The 19396-nt window shown below is 34.7% G+C and overlaps 1 protein-coding gene across 7 annotated transcripts in view; it reads left to right on the top strand.

Moving 5' to 3' along the window:
- The window catches only part of LOC121072104 (neurabin-1-like), a 57142-nt gene extending 38301 nt beyond the window's left edge, over positions 1-18841 (top strand). For 3 of the 7 annotated variants that reach the window (XM_040561352.1, XM_040561353.1, XM_040561351.1), the window contains 6 exons: positions 3294-3378; positions 4457-4528; positions 5093-5288; positions 10679-10795; positions 15389-15577; positions 17445-18841. In XM_040561352.1, coding sequence (XP_040417286.1) covers positions 3294-3378; positions 4457-4528; positions 5093-5288; positions 10679-10795; positions 15389-15577; positions 17445-17612 — 827 coding nt within the window. In that variant the 3' untranslated portion in view covers positions 17613-18841. The remainder of the gene's footprint in view (positions 1-3293; positions 3379-4456; positions 4529-5092; positions 5289-10678; positions 10796-15388; positions 15578-17444) is intronic. The other 4 variants (XM_040561355.1, XM_040561354.1, XM_040561356.1 and 1 more) reach the window with 3 other exon arrangements.
- Positions 18842-19396: the final 555 nt, after the last annotated feature.

Below are 19396 nucleotides of genomic sequence, written 5' to 3' on the forward strand. Positions count from 1 at the left end.
CCAGATGATTTGTAAAAATGAAACAAACCAGGCCCTTGAGGGCACAATTTGCAAGTTTTTAACACCTTTGAAATTAAAACTGTGCTTGCTTACAAGTAATGTCATGCTTAAGCCCTCCAATGTGGACATAAAGCTGATAACTTTCTGTTGTCAGCTCTACCTGCGGTATGAATTTGTTTACTGTGGCTTGCATTTGCTGTCTAGTCAGTTCCTCTTCCTTGGGAAGAATATCAGTTGATAGCAAATAGCAGCTTTGGAAATGGAGCCACATACCTGACCTCTCTGCCAAGACACTAGAGAAGTAATGTCATCTGTGTTTGAAAAGATGTTTGTGAGAGAATAGTCAATAGCTCTACTGAGTCAAATATACATTGATGAAAAATGCTGGGAGCAAAACCCCTCAAATGTCTGGAAATCTGGTTTAAGACTTATTCCTGTCATGCTTGGAAAGATGTTCTGACTGGCGTCCATTCAGATCTCAAAAGTTTCCCACATTTTCACTAAGGTTTAGAATTTATTTTTTAGCCTATTTTTATATACGTATTTATCAAGCAACATCAGTGTACTATTCTTCATATAGACAGAAAGTAATATTGTTTTGAATATTTAAATCTCCAGAAAATATTAGCCCGGCATTAATGAACTCCTCAAGTTTAAATAAATTCTCTGTCTCATTTTTTCATGGGAACACTTTTATTGCTTTGACTACTGAAATTCTTTATCTGGGTCTTATGCTTAGAATACTTGCTTTAAGCCTCATTTCTTAAAGGTATTCAAGAATCTTGACTAGTATTTGTATTGTTTTCTGATTATCACTCTGAAAATTTCAAATATCAGAATAGCCCAAACTAAAAAACAAATTTAAACAATCTACAAACATGTATTTTTATGTACACTGCTGTAGGAAAAAGGTCTATTTTTCTTATAGGGTGAGCAGTCGTGATTGCATAGCAGGTGCATTACATATTTATTACATGAGCAAAGGAAAGCAAAGTGTCACAGATTGTAACTGAAAGTTCCTTTTTAAGTGTATTTTGGTATTTCAAGAAGACAGACAACTTCACATTTTTGAAGTCTTATCTAAAAGGTGCCTATGGAATAAATGCTATTTCGATTAAACAGTTACAGAAAGGAATAGATATGAGACAGCTAATAGATATGGTAACAGCTCAAACCTGTAAATCTGGACTCTAAGTGGTTGCTTTGACATAAGCAAGAGGTGAGCTCAGTCACAGACTGGGGATAATCAATGAAGGTCCTAACATATTTCTGCAAAACACTAGCATCATAAGTGGCAATGTCTCTGATAGCAGGTTTGACTGATTTCCAATTCCCAGAAAAATTCAATGTTGGCTTTGCATTTCCAGATATGATCCTGATGTCTACATTTGATTTTCAACTTTGTGGGAATTACTGCATTGTTCATCTTGTCCTCTTGTTTCTCACTAGGAAGAGATGAAAGGGGCTATGATCAGCTTAGTCACTACTCACCACTATTTGATAGAAATATTTGGCTTTTCTGTCATAAATAATTGAAAAAGGGATCAGATAACATTTAAAATGCTTTATGTTTTACTTTAGTCAGCTAGGACAGGTTATAAATGCAGTCTTTTGACTCTAAAATTGCTCTCCAGATTGAGTCTAAATTGCTGTCTTTTCAATACAGCTCAGGCAAACCTTTCTTTTAATACCTTAAATAAATACCCTTTCTTTTAATAACAACAGGCTCTGTTATACTTTCCTTATTCTATACCTCTGTAAAGTCTTAATTAGAAGTAGTCTCTATGCTAGCTTCTGTTTGTTTTTTTTTTAAAAAGTCTTCTCAAAGTATGTACCTGATATATGTGATTTTGCTTTCTTTTCTACTTAACCATAATTATGTGTAGTCGTGGGGTATAAATTTAATTGTGATGGCCAAGGCATTGTAAACATTTTCTCAAAATTGGCAGAGTCCCTGGAAAAGCTAATTAATGCAGTACATCAGGGATGAGGATTAGTATTGAAAGTTCTTTGTATGTAAAATGACACTAAATGCTACTTTCTGCAAGATTGTTGCTTTCTAATGCTATTAAAATGTCTACCTAATGTTTCATTGAAATAACCCTTTCTATTATCTTCTCCTCCATTTATATATCAGTCTGTATTTTAACCTATTGTATTTCACTTTAGAAATTACCTCTTTTCTTAAAATATTACCTCTGTAGAGAGTAGTGGATACACATGTTCAATATAAAAACATTTTACAGATTCATTCTTCTGTTTTTATATTGAAGATGACAGGAAAAATAAGCAATTTAACTGGCATTTATAAATTTTTGGATGTTACATGTTTAGAGAGAGGTTAACTAAATGGAGAAAGTTCTGTTGTTGGTAAGAAACTACTGAATAGATAAGAAAAAAAAAAGGGAAAGAAAGAAAAAAATCGTGGCCATTCAGCATGCAAACTTTAGGGTAACCTTAAAGCTGTTGGGGGTGAAGAGAAGTTGCTACCGATTTTGTGTAGGAGACCTATTTTTTTTTTATTTTTATGACCCAGGAAGGCATATACGTGCATTACTTTCTACATTTTTCATGTTGTTTTTTTTAGTTGTGTTTTTCTTTTTTTTAATAGAAGACAGAGCTTAAAACTTACATTGTCTCACAAAAACTATACTGTATCTTTTTCATAGGCAGCAAAATTATGAAAAATGTCAGTTGTTTAAAAAAAATCTAGTATTCTGAGAGTTTAAAAGGAAGTACATTCAGGACTTGCAATAATCTGTCAAAATCCATGGGAGGAGGTAGTATTACACTTAAGTTTGTCACTTTGTTTCACTTAATAATTGAGTAGTTAGAATTGAACCTGCTCCCTCTGGTGAAAAATTAGATCCTAATAGGTTGTATTCCAGTTCTGTAAATACCACGGTCTTGGAGGAGCTTCAAAGTCATGATTATCTCTACAATATGCACAGATAGTATACTATTTCCAAGAAACTCAGCTTGTTAGGATCTGTCTGCTCTCCAGGTTCTGGCTATTGTGCTGGTCAGGTATGCTTTCTGTAGCTAGCAGCACGCATGCATAGCTCAAGTTCCAAGGAGCTAGCCTGGACAAGCTACTAAACCAGGGTGAGGGGGAAAAATGCAAAAGGAATATCTTATAACACTGAAGCATAATAAATAAAGGACAATTAAATGCTGTAAACACATTGTTACTCAGGTTTTAGGATCTTTCTTAGTTAGAAGCATCTTCATAAGTATGTGAAACTTGCAAGTACTTTTAGAATAACATTTTTATTTTTTACCCCTCTGAAAAGCAGAAGAAAAGAAAAATGAAGACAAAACAGAAGCAAATGAAGGAACATCATCAGGGAAGTCCAAGAGGCGATTTCCAGATTTTGGGTAAGATTTTGTGTACATTTGGAAATAAATGGTTTTCAGTGTTGCTTTTGGAGAATATCATGTTTTCTGAATACAAACTGCTGAGAAAATCCTGTAATGCTGCTTGATAGCAACATTATTGGACAGAGTGTTTTCATCTTGAAACTATAGTGTTACATTCATGTTTCTAACATGCTTTCATTTTATTTATCTATATTTTTTCCCTCAAAGAATTTCTTGTGGTTTTTTAGTTTTCATCCGAATACAGGATTTCTCTAGGAGTTAATGGTGTTTTATTCTTATATTTGCAAATCCATGTGTAGTTTCGTGCCAAAATGTTTTTGGAGACTTCAATGCTATGTCCTGCTGGCTTTACAGTCTGAAATAGATGCCTGTCTTGCCTTGATTCCTTCTACAATAAAGGTGTCATTACATAGGGTTTGTCTACAGTAGCTGCTTACTCTACTGCTCCTTGGAAGCAGGCAGCAATGATGAGTGAATTTTTGAATTTCATTTAGGTTATGAGAATTGGGAACAGGTTAAAACAAAAGAGCAAGCTGCATTTTATGTCATGTCTGAACTCTGGGGATTTGAGAAAAGAATTGCTAAGTTTTACAACAAGTCATGCTCCTTCTGAACCAGTTAGAAAGCTTGTCGAAGCCAGTTAACATAAAAAGATTGAGATTAGTACTACAACAAATAAATCATAATATAGCTCATAAAAATGACTTATTACACACACATACGGAGTCAAGGTAATAACTTAGTTCAAGTCGCTCTACATATGCACATAGCAATAAAATTGTGTTCTTCGTCTTGGTTGTATCCACTGGATGTTAAGTTTCTTTGGCATTTTCTATATTTATCTTAGTTATTTGTGTTTTTTGAAAGGAATTTTCAGAATTCTAATGTGATTTTTAGATAAAATTTGAATGACAATACTTTTTTAATTGCTTGCATAATCTACAAAATCAAGTTCTGTGTAGCAACACAAATGTGGCTTCTGGTTACTGTGAAAACTGAAAAAACTTGCTCGCTGATAAAAATGTTACACTATGTAAATGTAAACCCTATATGAAAACTGTGTTTTCCACTTTAGTGGATTGCGGAAATCTGGGGGCAAGGGCAAGAAACAAGAAAAAGAAAATCTAAGAGGTTCGCTGGATAGCAGGTATTTGTTTCGTTTTGTTATCTTCGTTTAATAAATGCATGCAACACTTCTAAAATTTTTAACCCAAGGATTTCTTTGAAATTGTCATTAGTGTTTGACCTTGAAGTACGTTCAAGTACAACAGTGGCAAATTCTGTGAAAATTAATATAACAATGTGGAGATGAGCTTCTAATTTCATGAAATAAGAAAAATAAATGGAGTAGTATAGAGGAATCAGTAAAGCAGAGTAAACCAGAGAGGAAAGAGTAAAGCAGAGCACATTTTGAAGTGACTCATGAGACTTTTTAATATTTTACCTAGGAAAATGAATGTTGAGTACATTAAATTGGCAAATATTTGGAACTGTCATTTTATGAAATATTGCAAAAGCTCTTAAATTTGTGTTAATAACCAAATTATTTTGCATGGATATTCAAAGGTAAGTATCAGTTTTTATTTTAAATATCAACAATGCTGTGAAACAGGTGCAAATGAGTATTATGTGTTGCTGCTGTGTTGTGTTCTTTGTTTTGTTTTGTTTTGTTTTTAAACAATTTAAAAACAATTCAATCTACTGATTTCAGAGGTTCTCGAGAACTGTTGGATGACTCTGGCAACAATCTATCCGCATCAGATTCAGATTCTCCTGTTCCTACTTGTATGCCTTTCTCGTGGTTTGGAGACAGTCACAAGGAGCCTCAGATTTCTAGTAGTAGTCTGCACTTTCCTCAGAGCGGACAGGACAGTTGCGAACATGGTCAAGAGAAGAACAGAAGCAAGGTAAAGATGACTAATTTGTGCTTTGAATATTTAAGTGTTGCATCTTGACAAAGTGAAACTGTAGTGCTTACTTAATATGTGGAAGCTTGGTGACTTACACCTAGATGACATCACCTCTTACAAACATGGCTGCAGAAGCTTGAGACTTTACAGGTCTCACAAGCAGAGACTGTCAGTATTCCCATTTCATACCATTCAAGCATCGGCAGAGGCAGTTCAGGCTGAAGTAGGCTTCTAAGGAATGATCACAGGACAGGTTTAATAACGGGCTTTATAGTGCTAAATGTGATGCTAGCTTTAGGACAGTGTAATTTACCACAAAGTGTAATTTTAAAAGCCAAATCTGTTTACCCTGTAAACATGAGAAAACAGTGTAATACTTGGAGGAAGTGTACTTAAGTAGAGGCCAGCTCCCCAGGCAGTTGGCCAATCAGTTTTTACCATACTGGTGTGTCAGGATTGAGTACCAGACAGGTGGATGAAGAGAGCGTCCTTTTTCTAAAGTATTGAAACCTGAGAGGAACAGCTATAGAACACACTCTTAAGTTAGAGCCCTTTTACCAGATTTTAAGAGTGAGACTTAACAGTTCAGTCTGTAACCATAAAGATCCCGTTTTTATAGTTTAAACTATTTGGAAGAAAAGCTACTTTGGTGAAAAGTTTACTGAAACCTTCAATAACGTCCCAGTTTTGTAGCTTTGTTTACCTGTTGGCAGTATTAGAATTAAAATTTACATGAAGAAATGCCTGCAAACAGTGTGTGTGCTGTCAAAATATTTTGTTAAAACTGAAGACACAGTCTTACTGAGTTACCTTTATTCTTATTTCCTTTGGATTTTGTCAGATTCAAAATTGTAATTATCTGAGTAACCTCACATACTAAGTTTATTCTTAAGTTTCACACTTCTTATTCACTCTGGTTATCTAAAATACTCTTTAACTTTTTCCTCTTTATATGTGTTGTTATAGAGAAATGAGATACAAATCTAGAAGAGAAACTTGCCGGGCTGTAGTTTGTGAAGTTGCTGATGTTTCGCATAGATGGCAGATAACAAGTTGGTCTTTCATGTCCAGATGCTGAGTGCACTAGAATACTGTTAGAATATGTTTTTAAAATTACCATCTGTTTCCTTAGTGTGAATTTACAGTGGCTGTCAGAGGATTAAGCTGTATGGCTACATAGTGTATGACTCTGCAAAAAAATATAAAAAGTCATTTTAGAACCACACAGTACCTTGCTATCCTGTAGGAACTTAAGAGTAGGAACTTCTTAATCCCTGAAGTAGAATTGTCCTTTACAGTACACTGTTCAGTGTGTGTGTGTGCATGTGACTTGGGTATTTACAGTTCCTGCATTGTTTGCTTCTTTTGAAGCATGTACTAGCAAAAAGATGCTTCCATAAATAAGCCAAATATGTTGGTATAGGAAGATTCATGTTGAAGGGGAGTTCTTAATAGGCTGTAGCAAAGCTAACTGGATGTCTGTCTACACAGAACGCATCTCCTGAGGTTTAGCTTTCAAAGAGTCATTGGCTCAGAGGAGATCATTCTTCACCTCTTCATTCCTCCTTTTCTTCATTTCTCCTTTCTGTCTGATTCAAGTAATTGTGCAAAGCATCATAAAAATCCCACTGCTGCATTTCTACTTTAAGTACCCTTTAAACTATTTACATCGGCACTTTTGTTCGCACTCAAAAAATATAGATCTTACTGGATTGGGTTCTCTTTCTTCCTTCCCACACTGCCCTTAATTAATACCCTTTTCTTCCTCATCTCTGTATACTTTATCCAAATCATCCATTATCATTTAAACCTTCCAGCTAGTTTCTTGCCTGCTATTTTATTTTTTGCCTCCTTCTCATGCTCCAGTATGTAATTGCTGCTCACTGCTCTTTTCTTTTCCTTAGCGCCAGTTGCAAACCAGCAGCTGCAGTAATATAGTAGTCTTGAGCTATGTCTGCTTTGTAAGATGATAGAAAGCCGACCCTGTTAAAGAACAGATATGTCATATATTAATTGATCCTAAAATCATAATCAGTTTCTCTGACGTCAGGCTGTTTGTACTTTGCAACATGTGAGAGCTTGTTTTAAAAGCTGGTAATATAGATACTGCTTGGAATGACTTGTCTTTGTAGCTCTCAACCTGCTTTTGAGTGTTGTTTGCGCTACAATACCAAGGTTTTGGCTGGTTAACCTCCCTGTGGAAAGACTTTAGAACTGAGAAAGAAATCTGCCTGAGCACTCAGCAATGATTTTTTTTACTAAGACAACAGTAGGGACAAAATCATCTTTGTAGAATTTAAGGAAACAATATGCCTTTTACTGATATTAATGTTTTCTGCTTTGATGTCCATAGTATCGCACATAATCAGGTGAAAGCACTTTTTAAAGAACTGGTAAAAGTAGAAACCCCGAGATTAAGATTTTGTTATGTAAAAATCTCTAATGCCATAAAGTCATTGGCATTGTGTCTAATTTCTGTATTAGTGTTTTAATATTGATAGTGTAAGGACTGCAATTATATTTTTAAGTTTCCTGTTTGTGGAATTTGCCTCTTAAAATTTCTGCATTTAGGAGGATTTTGTTTTGTTAAAATGATGCTGAAGTTAGTCTTAAAAACATAGTTTTGTGAAATAACGAATCGACTTCTTGTTGCTTGTGAAATGTAGAAGAAACTAAAATTCTGTGATCTGATGGCGCACTATTTAGCTTCACAAGATTTCTAAATTACACGCTTCTTAAATCCCTGTACATAATCTGCCCCTTGATTTCATCCCGTTCTCTGATTCAGTACCAATACGTATATTCTGTTCACATTCTTTACTCTTCCAGAGCATTACTTATCTTCCGTAAATTAGTATGCAGTGTTTTGGTTCTGTAGCAATGAGGAACTCTATGGAGTAAATTATTTATATCCCAGTATCTTGGGGTTAGGACCTGCAAAACTTCCTCTGTCCAAATTCTCTTTGAGAATCAAAAATCTTTGCAACTGGCTCTAAAACCTTAAAAGAAAATTACTTGTTTAAGCTAAATAGGGGCAGAGGAGGAGAAAACATTACAACTGGTGCTGAGATACTTTATTCTGGTTATGTTTTCTTCATCATTTTTTCTCTGTTCTCATTAAATGTTTAGGTTCTAATATTACAGTTTTGTTTCTGAATTTTTCCCAATTGCTCTGCAAGGAAGTTCTGAGGGAAGTTAAAAGAAAAGCTCCATAGTAGCTTTTTCTCATTGAAATTAGTTGAGAACAGCTTGATGGACAAAATATTCTCTTGTTTCTGATAATACTTTTCACATATAGAACTGATGTAATTAGATTTTATTTACATTATTAGATTTTAATTACATTAGTTACTGTAATTAATGAAATAATCTATACAGCAGATAAATTAAGAGATAGCAAACACCATTTTTCAGTCATGTAGAATACCACTCTTGATGAAAAGATAGCAGGAAAATTCAAATTGTGTTTTAGTTTGGTTTTGTTTGTGGTGGTTGTTTGTTTGTTTTAAGAGTGGAAGTGCGTATCGGTAGTTTAGGGTAATACAGAGAAAAGATCAAGTAACCACCCCCAAAACAAAAATAGAATAATCTAGAAAATTCAGAATTAAGGTTAAACTGAAATCAGAACACAAATACAGAGGTGGTTAATGAAGACAATTGCAAAAACAGTTCCTTTTATAGGAGCATAAGTTACTGACAGAACATCAAATAAAAAAACTTTCAACTAAAAAATCAACTTCACCTGGGATCTCAGATTATGTATGCATATAAAGATATGGTATGGCACCTTCACAAAGTATAGTTGATTAGAGACTTCAAAAGTAAAGATAAATAATTGCTTACTCTTTGTAGGCAGCAAAGACCAGTATTGAGAAATGCATTTTAAGACAGTAAAAGTATGTGGCGTGCTTTTGGCAAAATAATTTTTCAGTCATTAAAGAAAAATAAGGTAGAGGTCAGGATCTGGGTCGGAGATGGAGTCAGTCAAATCAGAAAACATTCTGCAAAACATGTTAGTTTTCTTTAGAAGGATTTTCTCACCAAACCTGTTGTGAAGTTTTCAGGTGTAGCATCCGTTTTTTCATAGCCTTCAGCTGGAGTCCCAGGCTGGTCCGATGACCTGCCTGAGGCCATATGACAAGTGGCTGCTGGCAGAGTTTGAACACAGAGCCTGCTGCTATTAGATGCCAAGGCATATAGATGCAGTCTTTAAACAGAGACTAAGTGTGATAACTGAATGTAAATGGTAAAGGCCATGAAGATTTTTACATTCTTTCAATGGGATAGTTCTTACATTGGTTGCATTTCTAACCTGAATTTTACTGTTGCGTACATTTTAACTGTTTTAATTGTAATTTTATTCCATTATAAAAAGGTGATACTTGTTAAAATCTTTATTTCTGAAGTATTTCCTATTTTGAAAATAATTTATGTAGATTGTCAAGCTGCATAATTGCTGTGGATTTACAGTAAAGACATCTGAGTATTTGTTTAACTTTTAAAAATGTTCAGCTTTAAAGTGTTTTACAATACTTAGTATTTTAACTCTGAAGATTTAATTTATCTTGAAACAATCTACTATAAAAATACTTCTAAAGATATTTTACATCTATATAGTAGTTTGCATATCAAGGTAATTTTCAGATGATGTGAACCTGTGTCTCAAATGCAGACACCTCAAAATTGAAGCTGTTAAAATGAACAGCAACACAATACAGTATCTTAAATCAGAATTTAAAGTTCAGGGGAAGCTAATAGATTCTGTCCTTAGGCAAGCTCTGCATTCTCTGTTCATGAACCAATTTAAACCTTGATCTGTAAACTGCCAAAAGTTCCTTGCTACTCCAATTGTCATTGTATGTCAGGCAAAGACAGGGTGTTTGTTCCACTGCCCATTACAGTGGGCAAATATGAAATCTAAATCTTAATGACCATAAACAGTTAGAACTTCTATCTCATTCAGAACAGCACCTTCTGAAGCACGTCCATGGTGCTCATTAGGTTTCACTTGAATACAAACCCACCATGAATTAATTCCACTAACTAAATCTTAAATTGCTTCTCCCTGAGTGTGGTATGCCTACTGAAAATGTAACTGTGTGTATTTCCTTATGTACTTCTATATAACTTCAGGTTATGACTGATTCTCTATACAAGGTGCTCTTATTGGGGACATTGCATTAAATTTGTTGTTGTATTTTTGAATTCAGAAGTTTAACAAAAACTCGTCTGAAGGTGGATGCAGTGAGTACATTTCACGTGTGATCTACAGATAATGACTGAGTCATAGTATTTATTTTCCAAAAATCACAATTACTAGGATATCACCTTGTGATCTGCTTTTCCAAGGAGTGAGTTAATAAAACATTATTTCCACTTGTTTGCAGAGTAGAATTGTCATAGATGATACATACCATAGCAAGCCAAGTTGTGAACTTTCAGGGTTAGTGACAGAACCAAATCTGTCAGGTCGTTCACACACTTTAACCTTCTCTTCAAATGAGGTGAGTTTCAAAGTGTGTATATGTGTCTTGTTTATGTTGTTGTTCACCCTACAGCATGTTTAATAGAACCAGAATTGTTTAACATGAAACTTGATGGTTCTTTCCATATTTTAATATTGAAGAACACAGTAAAGAATCCTAAGCCATTATTGAACTAAGGGCATGGACTGGAAGGTGCCATATTAGGCTTTGTGTTCTTATCCTCATTGTATTGCAAAAAATGGAATGAACTCTGAATGATCAAATTGCAGATTTCAATTTTAAATATAAAACAATTCTGTTCCACAAATTTCAAGTAACTTCCTGGGTGAATGAAAACTGCAGCGTTTTTGACCTTGCCCTGACATCAGTGCAGGTTTGTGGAGAACTAACTCCTTGCCTACAGCTGAAACCTGAAATCAACACTTTGGTAACATTCTCATGTATTTCCTCACTCAGTGTTTTACTGATAGCTATCTTTATAAATTAAATGCCTTATAGACTAGGAGTTGTTAAAAGCTGAATATAGTCATCTTCCAGAAATGAGTTAGAAAGCTAGCCAAATTGTTAGTGATAATGTTTGAAGGAAAAAAAAAAAATAAGGTGGTTAATAAATGAGGGAGGTTGTTACTAGCTATCTTAAACAAGGCTTTGATGAAAATCATAAATATTCTGGTAAGACTGTTCTAACTTTCTGCATATTACAAGTAATACTATAAATATGCGGCATTGAAATTATAGAACTAGTTTACAAGTTTCTCACTGATTTTTCAGTGATGACAGTCATTTCTAATGAAAACTGGGGTAACCCCAGTTAATACATACCATCATTTCAAGTGTTTCCTGCAATTTTTTGAGGTTAGCGGATGAAATATGTTTCTAAAACTTTAAAGCAATATAAATTATAAGATCTTAACAAAGCTGAATATCTTCATGAATGCTGTTACTTGATCAGTGTTACAACTTTCAATAAACTTCTGGATCACAAACTCCATCAAAAGTTACGTCTATGCATGTGTGAAGTGGCAATTAAGCCTTTTTTTTTGTCACAGATGAGTTTGATTCTAGTCTTGTCTCTAGTATGTATGTAGCTTACACATATGAGCAATGGAAGGTGTTTTTTTTTTTTTTGCATCTTTTCAGTAACTATAGTGATTATTAGTGTCACTTCTGAGCATAATAATGAGCTGGTTTCCCTTTTGGAAAGGCAATGTGTGCAAAGCAAAAGAGTTTTTGTTTTGTTTTAGTAGTAGTAGTACAGTACACTGAGGTTTAGAAGGGGAAAAAAAGTAACCAATCTTACATCAACTTCGGATTTTTCAAATCTTTAACTTAAGCCATTCACAGGTGGAATTTCTACCTGGTGCATGTTGTTTGGATGGATTCCTAAATATCCAACAGGGATCATGCCAGTGTAGCAACCTCTGCTTTCAGATGAACAGGCTACTGCATGCTGCCCTACAGATCTTGGAATCGTTAAAAGGCTAGAAATGGAGGAGAGCAGCAGTGAAGAATCTGCCTCTGCTGAGCAGATGCTCTCAGCAGTTTGGGGAAGTGACTGAGTGGTGGTGAGAGTTAGGCTGTTAGCAGCCAGCTAGTTAGAGCAAAGACACCCCAACTCACAGTTGTTTGGCAAGCTATCTGGTAACCCTTCTTACACTTGTAAAGTTTTTTCTCTCTTCAATGGTGAGATGGCATTTGTTTTTTTTCTTGGTTTGTATATTCTTGTCTTTAGAGCCTTGAATGTGTCTGGCCTTACTTGCCTTCTGAATGACCAATATTTTTATGCAGAGGAGCACTCTGTTCTCTCATGCTTCCATTCCTCACAAGTAGTTTTAGTTCTGCTTTCAGAATTTGAGGTTCATCTTGCGTGTGTGTGTTCATGAGCTCTGGAAGGGAAACAATTTGGCAGGGGGCAGAAATGTAGAGGTATTAGTTAATGACCAATAAGCTTTACTCAAAAAATCAATATTCTTCATCTTATTCTTCCATACTTTTCATATTCCTGTTTATATTCCTAAAAAGTTACAACTGTGCTTTTCCCTTGTGCAGTAGGGAAAAAATCAAATTATACAGGATTAAATGTCTCCTTTCCTCCCTCGCTTCTCTGAGGAGATGTCTAAGTGTTTTAATGCAGATTTGAGGTTTTGGTACAGCTTTTAATTGTGTTAGTGCTGTGTCTTTACTAACATGAAATAAAGAGGACTTTGCTAGCAACTGTTAGGCTGAAAGCCTAGCTGGAACTAGCATAGTCTGGAGAACTCCTCTGTGGTACAGGCTGCTTGCTGCTCCAAACCGTGCTGCATGGAGGATCTGATATAGAGAGCTCCCCCTGCATTCTGTAGGGGACCGCATTCACCTGGTGAAAGGGATGAATCTGGGCCTCCTTGTTTAACAGGAATAGACCTTTGAGTACTGATACTCTGAAATTACAGAAGTGAAATTGCATGGCTAGCACAGAGTAAATAAAATTTTAAGCTACTGAGTGAATTCCAACAGGAATAAAACATTTAAAACATTTTTCAGTGTATATACAATTTTTATCCTTTGCAGATAAAAACTTTGGCAATATTTTAGTACTTTCTTGCTGCTGATAGACCACACAATACTCAGGTACAGGTCAAACGTGAAGTGTAAAAATTTTCTAGTTTTTGTGTATTTTCACAATCACTTGCTAGTATGAGACAGAAGAAGTTACCGCAACATCATGATTTAAAGTAAATGGACATTTTCAAATTCCTCTTGTACATCCTGTTGTACACTGTTTATACAGTGAATCTTCTTTCTCTGTGCCAAGTACCCCAAGCTTGGTAGCTTGGATAGAAAACTAGCTGTGCCCCAGTTTTCATGACAGAAGTGCTGTACAGAACACTTCAAGCAAAACCTTCTTTAAAGTCCTTGGATGTTTTGTAAAAATTGCTGTTCTTCTTTTGCACGTCAGGAAGGCCAATGTGTCCACATTTGTTATGTCTACATTTGCATTTTAATTAGGATTAGGAGTTCAGTTTTGAAGCAAATCTCCTGATTTGTCCCCACTTGCCTTACTTCGCTTCACCTTTGGAGATCAAATCAGAGGCGCTTCTACAATGTTCCCAATGCATTTCAACTGCTAGTGGCCATTGAATCTGTGAGACCAGATTAGAGCTATTCTGAAGTAAAAATAAATAAATAAATAAAACCTTTGGAATGCATGTAGTATAGATATTAGGACTTCAGCATAAACTGTTCTGCTCTACGAATTTGTTCCTGTGTATCTGCACTACCTCCTAATATAACCACTTTTGTTTCACAGACCATGGAAAGCAAAAGTGTTTCTAATTATGTGCAGCCCTCTGATCCACCTGAAATTTAAAAATGTATTTGTACGTAGTGAGATGTATGTGCCATTTTGCGCTCTCAGATCCATTTTACTGTATGATCAGACCACGTGACAGACCTAAGTCTCACCATCTTTCATGTAATTGCTGGAATTATTTTGTTGTATTCAATCAACTCTCCAAGGGAGCTGGATTTTGTGACATCCCTCCGATTTTGAAGCTGTAGTTAGCTGTTCACCTGAACCTACAGGGTCACATCTCAAATCTCTTAGTAGAAAGATGCTTATTTCCATGTTTCCTGTTTACAAATGATGTGTAAGGCTCACTGGAAAATGTGGGCATACTTTCAGGTGTTTTACAAATACATTTGATAACTTGTGGAAGCTGCCTAATGGAGCAGTCCACAACTCTAAATGCAGCCTGTACTCACTCGTGAGCTAGTGAGAGATCATTTTGGATAGTTAATAACACTTCAACTCTGATGTTACTCCAATTCAAGTCTCACACTAGAATTTCTTCTGTAGGGATATTAAACTCTGTTTTATGTATCTTTTCTTTTGTGATGAAGTAATAGAGAGCTTCAGGACTAACAGCACTACCTTTCTCCCCTTAGAAGCCAACTGAAATTGAAGCTGGGAGCTTCAAAAGCTCTGTGAGCTGGAGAAGTGTAGTATTAGTGGAAAGCTACAAGGTCTTCTCAAAAGGTCTTCTACTGGGCAGACCCCTTAAATTGTTGACACGATGGGATCAGATGAAAGAATAAACTGTCCTTGCTTCTGAGGAATGCAACAAATTTACTAAAACTATACCTAGAACTGTTGGCAGATTTCTTGAACACTAGAATCACTTTTAATTTGAATTTCCTTAATAACAATAATCGATAATACAGCTGAAGTGCTACTCGATTCTTCTTGACGCTATGTAAGGCAGTATCTAATATTAGGATTGAGCTACCTCATCTGACTGACTGATTGAGGAAGCTTGTTTGTTGTTTGGATACATCAAATTTAATCATATATTTTGCTATTTTTTGATAACAGTTTTCATGAAGATGTAATTTATTAGAAAAAAAAGTTTTTCTATTTCAGACTTACTTTGTGTTGAGTGTTGCCGTAGTGTCCTTTTTGTTTATAGCAAACTCCTAGGCAAATTGACTATAAACTGTGATCTCAAGAACTTTAAGTCCTTTTGGATCTAGAGTGTGTTTAAAAATGCATTTTGTTACCCAGATTCAATTGACAACTAGAATCCAGCACAAGTAAAATATTGCTTACAGTGTCTTTTCTCAATTGGCTAGGCATTAGATGATGAATTTACAACAACAGGAAAACAAAATCAATGGCACAATAGACCTATTTCTGAGTGGACCACCCAGCAAGTATGCCACTGGCTAATGGGAATGAACATGGAGCAGTATATTACGGAGTTCACAGCTATGAACATAGATGGCCAGCAGTTAATGCAACTCGACAGTGAGAAGTTAAAGGTATGTGAATATCCCAGGATAGACTTGTATCTGTATAATTTTCACTGCATATTCAGATTATTTTTTAATCACAGAGTCTGTTTTTATGATTTTTAAGGGTATTTTGCTTTTGAAATACTTAGAGACTGTACAGTTAGTTGAGAATTTAATAATTGATTGTATAATTAAAGATAAGCTGGTTTTCATTAGAAAAATATTAACTGTATCTTCCTTGTTTGCATCTTAAGGAAATCAAAGTCAGTAAAATTCCCCAACAGGGCTTGATACATATGTAATCAATCTCAGCATAAAATCATATCAAAACAAGATCCAGCCAAGTCAAATGCATAGAACTGCAGGATCTAATTTTAGAAATCTGTTTCTTTCATAGCTCTTCTTCAAATCGGAAAGCAAAATCTGTATTTGATGACCTTTTAAATGTTTTTAATTTTCACTTCTGCTGGGGAAAAAAAAAATCTAAATCTTTCCTTTGAGCTTTTTCTAGTTATTTTGCTTCTGGAATCAGCATGGAATGTGTCCCTTACAATGCTAGAAAATACTTCAAGTTTTCCTTTCTCAGTAGATTATCAGACTGCGTTTTGGACAGGCAACCTGCTTAAATAAAATGAAGTTCACTGGCCTATTCTGGCGTAAGACAAACTGTTGTTAATGATCAAGAGTAGGTTCTGAGTGTGTTACGGAGAAAAAAATGTCGAATTTCGGTCACTAAAATGGCACCTGTATTTTTTAGAATAGACTTACAACACTAGTTGTCCTGTATTTTGTAAACAAATGGCCTTGGATACAGAGGAACCACCTGTTATTGGTCTGTCAAATGAATATCTAATTAGGGAATTTGCGACGTTGATACTTATAACTTTACAATTTATGTCATTAGGAGTCCCGAAGTGTGAAAAGTGCTGACTGTCAATTGGAATCAGATACTGCCATCTGCTGATCAAAAATCAAAGTGCATTGTCTACTTACTGAATACGCTTTTTAATAATACACCTTAAAATCCTTAATACTTTTTAAGCAAACTTGGGTTCAGTTGCCCTAAAATGTAGACAGATGATGGAAGATGTATACAAAAAGAACAGGAACCCTTGCATGGAGGATGAGCTAAAAAAAAAAGCAATGTCGCAGTAAGGAGTGCAGTATTAGTATACCAAGTGTTTATAAAAACCATTCACTTTTTGTTGAAGATTAATTGGTGTTAATAATCACAATTCTAATAGTACAGAGGGGAAGGGAAGACCACTCATTTCTTCTTTTAGGTCAATACTTGGTTGGACTTAGCAGTATTAATGTCCTCAAGAGTCATTAGTGGAGATGTGCTTATTTACTAAGATGCTTTATTTTTTATTATTATTATTATTTTTCCTTAATCTATAATTATGCAACTTTAAAAGATACATGAACTTCCTAGAATCATCTTTCATGGATCGGATTTTTCTCAAGCAGTAAAAACAAAACAAACAACAGACAAATGAACAATCAAACAAAAAAGCACAGCTGGCTGATACGAGTTCAGCAGTATTCCTAGTCACCTACTGAAAAAAAAAAAAAAAAAAGGTGGCTTCACAGAAGTTAAAGAATAGTTACTGAATTTTCCTTTCCTTATTCTATTTGTTGGAAATTCTCATCTCTCTACATGTTTGTAAAATGCAATGAGAAGCTGTTATTTCACAACCACACAAGAGTAGGCCTTCTTTTCCTTACTCATCTTGTTATCAAAATGATAATTCACAGTGTCCTTGAGGACTTAAGCCCTTGTTTTCCAAACAGACTATCTTTTATAGCAAAATGAATAACACTTCTTTAAACTGTTCACAACTGTTGAAAAATTAATAACAAATTTTTCTTTTTTTTTTTTTAACCCCAAAAGGCTCTGGGAGTTTCCAGTCAAAATGACCGATCAACAATAAAGAAAAAAATTAAGGATATTAGAAAAGCACAAGAAAAACTGGAAAAACAAAAGGAAAAATTTCAAAAGAAGGAGAGAGAAGTTCGCAAGACTGGTAGAGTGGTAACCACTCTTGAATCAAGCTGCTAAGGTGACCCTGCTTTGTTTTAGTTCAAATTGCTTCACCTTGAAGTTCTGCAGATTTGTATATAATTGTACAATTGAGGGAGGAGGGAAAGTGCAACAGTTTAACATGGTAGGGTTTTTTTACTTTTTAATAATAGTCCCTCCCCATTACAACGCAATAAAATGAAATGTTTTCAGTATTTTTATTCCTAGTTGACTCTGCCTGTACTAATACTAATTTAACTTCCTGCCTTAATATTTGTGCTTCTAAGACCTCATGTGCCCTTTTCGTTGAAATTTCTACATGTTTGTGAAAAGTAGAATACTGTGTTTAAAATCATTCCAATATTAGTCAACTAGAATTTCGTAGAGTTGAATCTGATAGAGGGACAATAGAAAAATCCTGCCAACAAATTCAGTCTGTGACAGTCTGTTTATCTGTTGCCACTAAAGATGTATAGTAAAAATTGTTTAAGAAAACAGTAATGTCAAATTAATTTAAAAAGAAAGCATGTATTTCAAATTTATGAAGTATTTTCTTTAAATTCTTGTATTTTTGGCATGATCTGTTTCATGCGAAGTCCACTGTAGTACCACTTTGTTTTTGAATTCCATGTGTTGCAATTTAGTGAGAAAATAACAAGAAATATTAAGTAGTTTCACAAACTACATATCCTAATCATAGTATTCAGTTTTCCACACACTACCCTTATGGTGTTGGGACAAGGTTTAAACCTATACATAAGATCTTTTTTAACCTATTTTTTCCTAAATAATACATAGTTTTATAGATTTATGCTACAAGTAAGATCAATTTGCAATACATGTATTTCTCTTTTCTACTTGCTACAAGATTTTTGCGGACCAAATTTATATATTTGCTAATTTTAAAATACGCTGTTTTTCAAACTTAAAATACTGAGGGAAGAATTGTAGGAAAAACTACCACCGAAGCACTGGGTTTCTGCATTGTATTTAAATATGTTCAATTGTAGACTACAAATTATTTCTTTTTAAAGGAGGATTTGATATGCCATATAGTTTAGAACATGAATTGGTGTTTTGTATATTTACCTACTCTTTGATAGATATTACAACAGCACTTCTTTATTTAGATTATTCCAGAAACAAACTAAGTATCAGTTCCACCATAAAATGGACTAGAACAAAACTTACATCATTTGTGTATGTGGACCAAGTTCTCCTTTAAATCTATGGACTGTTTTTCATTTTAATTAAATGAATGGACTTCACTATGGGTGTCTCACAAGTTTTTTTGGTATAACTGTCTTATGAATTTCAGCAAAAGGGTGGTATGAAAAAGCTTCTGCACACCATGCATTTCCAAAATAAAGTTAAAAATCTTGGTAATAGTTACTTTTAAAAAGATGTTTTATTTTCAGTTTTGTTTCTTAAGAAACAACTATTTTCTCAAGATTTAACTTATTTACTTTGTTTCCAGGAGCTTTGAGTTTGTACTCCAAATGTACAAACCTGGAGTCAGGGAGGAATGCTGCCATACTGATAAAAGAGAAGGGAATTAGAAGTATGGAACAGTCAGATTCTTAGAATTATGCACCTAAAACTGCACTTTTCTTGATTCAGTCAAGGATGTTTATTTCTCAGTTAAGTGCTTAAAAAACAGGGAATACAACCCTGTATTATTACCTTTTTCCTTTAAGCCTCCTGAGCTCAGTGTTGTACCCTGTCAAGAGCTTGCTTCTCCGGAAGGAGACAAGTGAAAATAATGGTTTCAAAGGCTTGCTTATATGCAGGGCTGGTGCAGTAAGTTGGGGCCATAGCAGTTA

The sequence above is a fragment of the Cygnus olor genome, chromosome 6 (assembly GCF_009769625.2).
Source record: "Cygnus olor isolate bCygOlo1 chromosome 6, bCygOlo1.pri.v2, whole genome shotgun sequence".
In the NCBI taxonomy this organism is placed as follows: Eukaryota; Metazoa; Chordata; class Aves; order Anseriformes; family Anatidae; genus Cygnus; species Cygnus olor.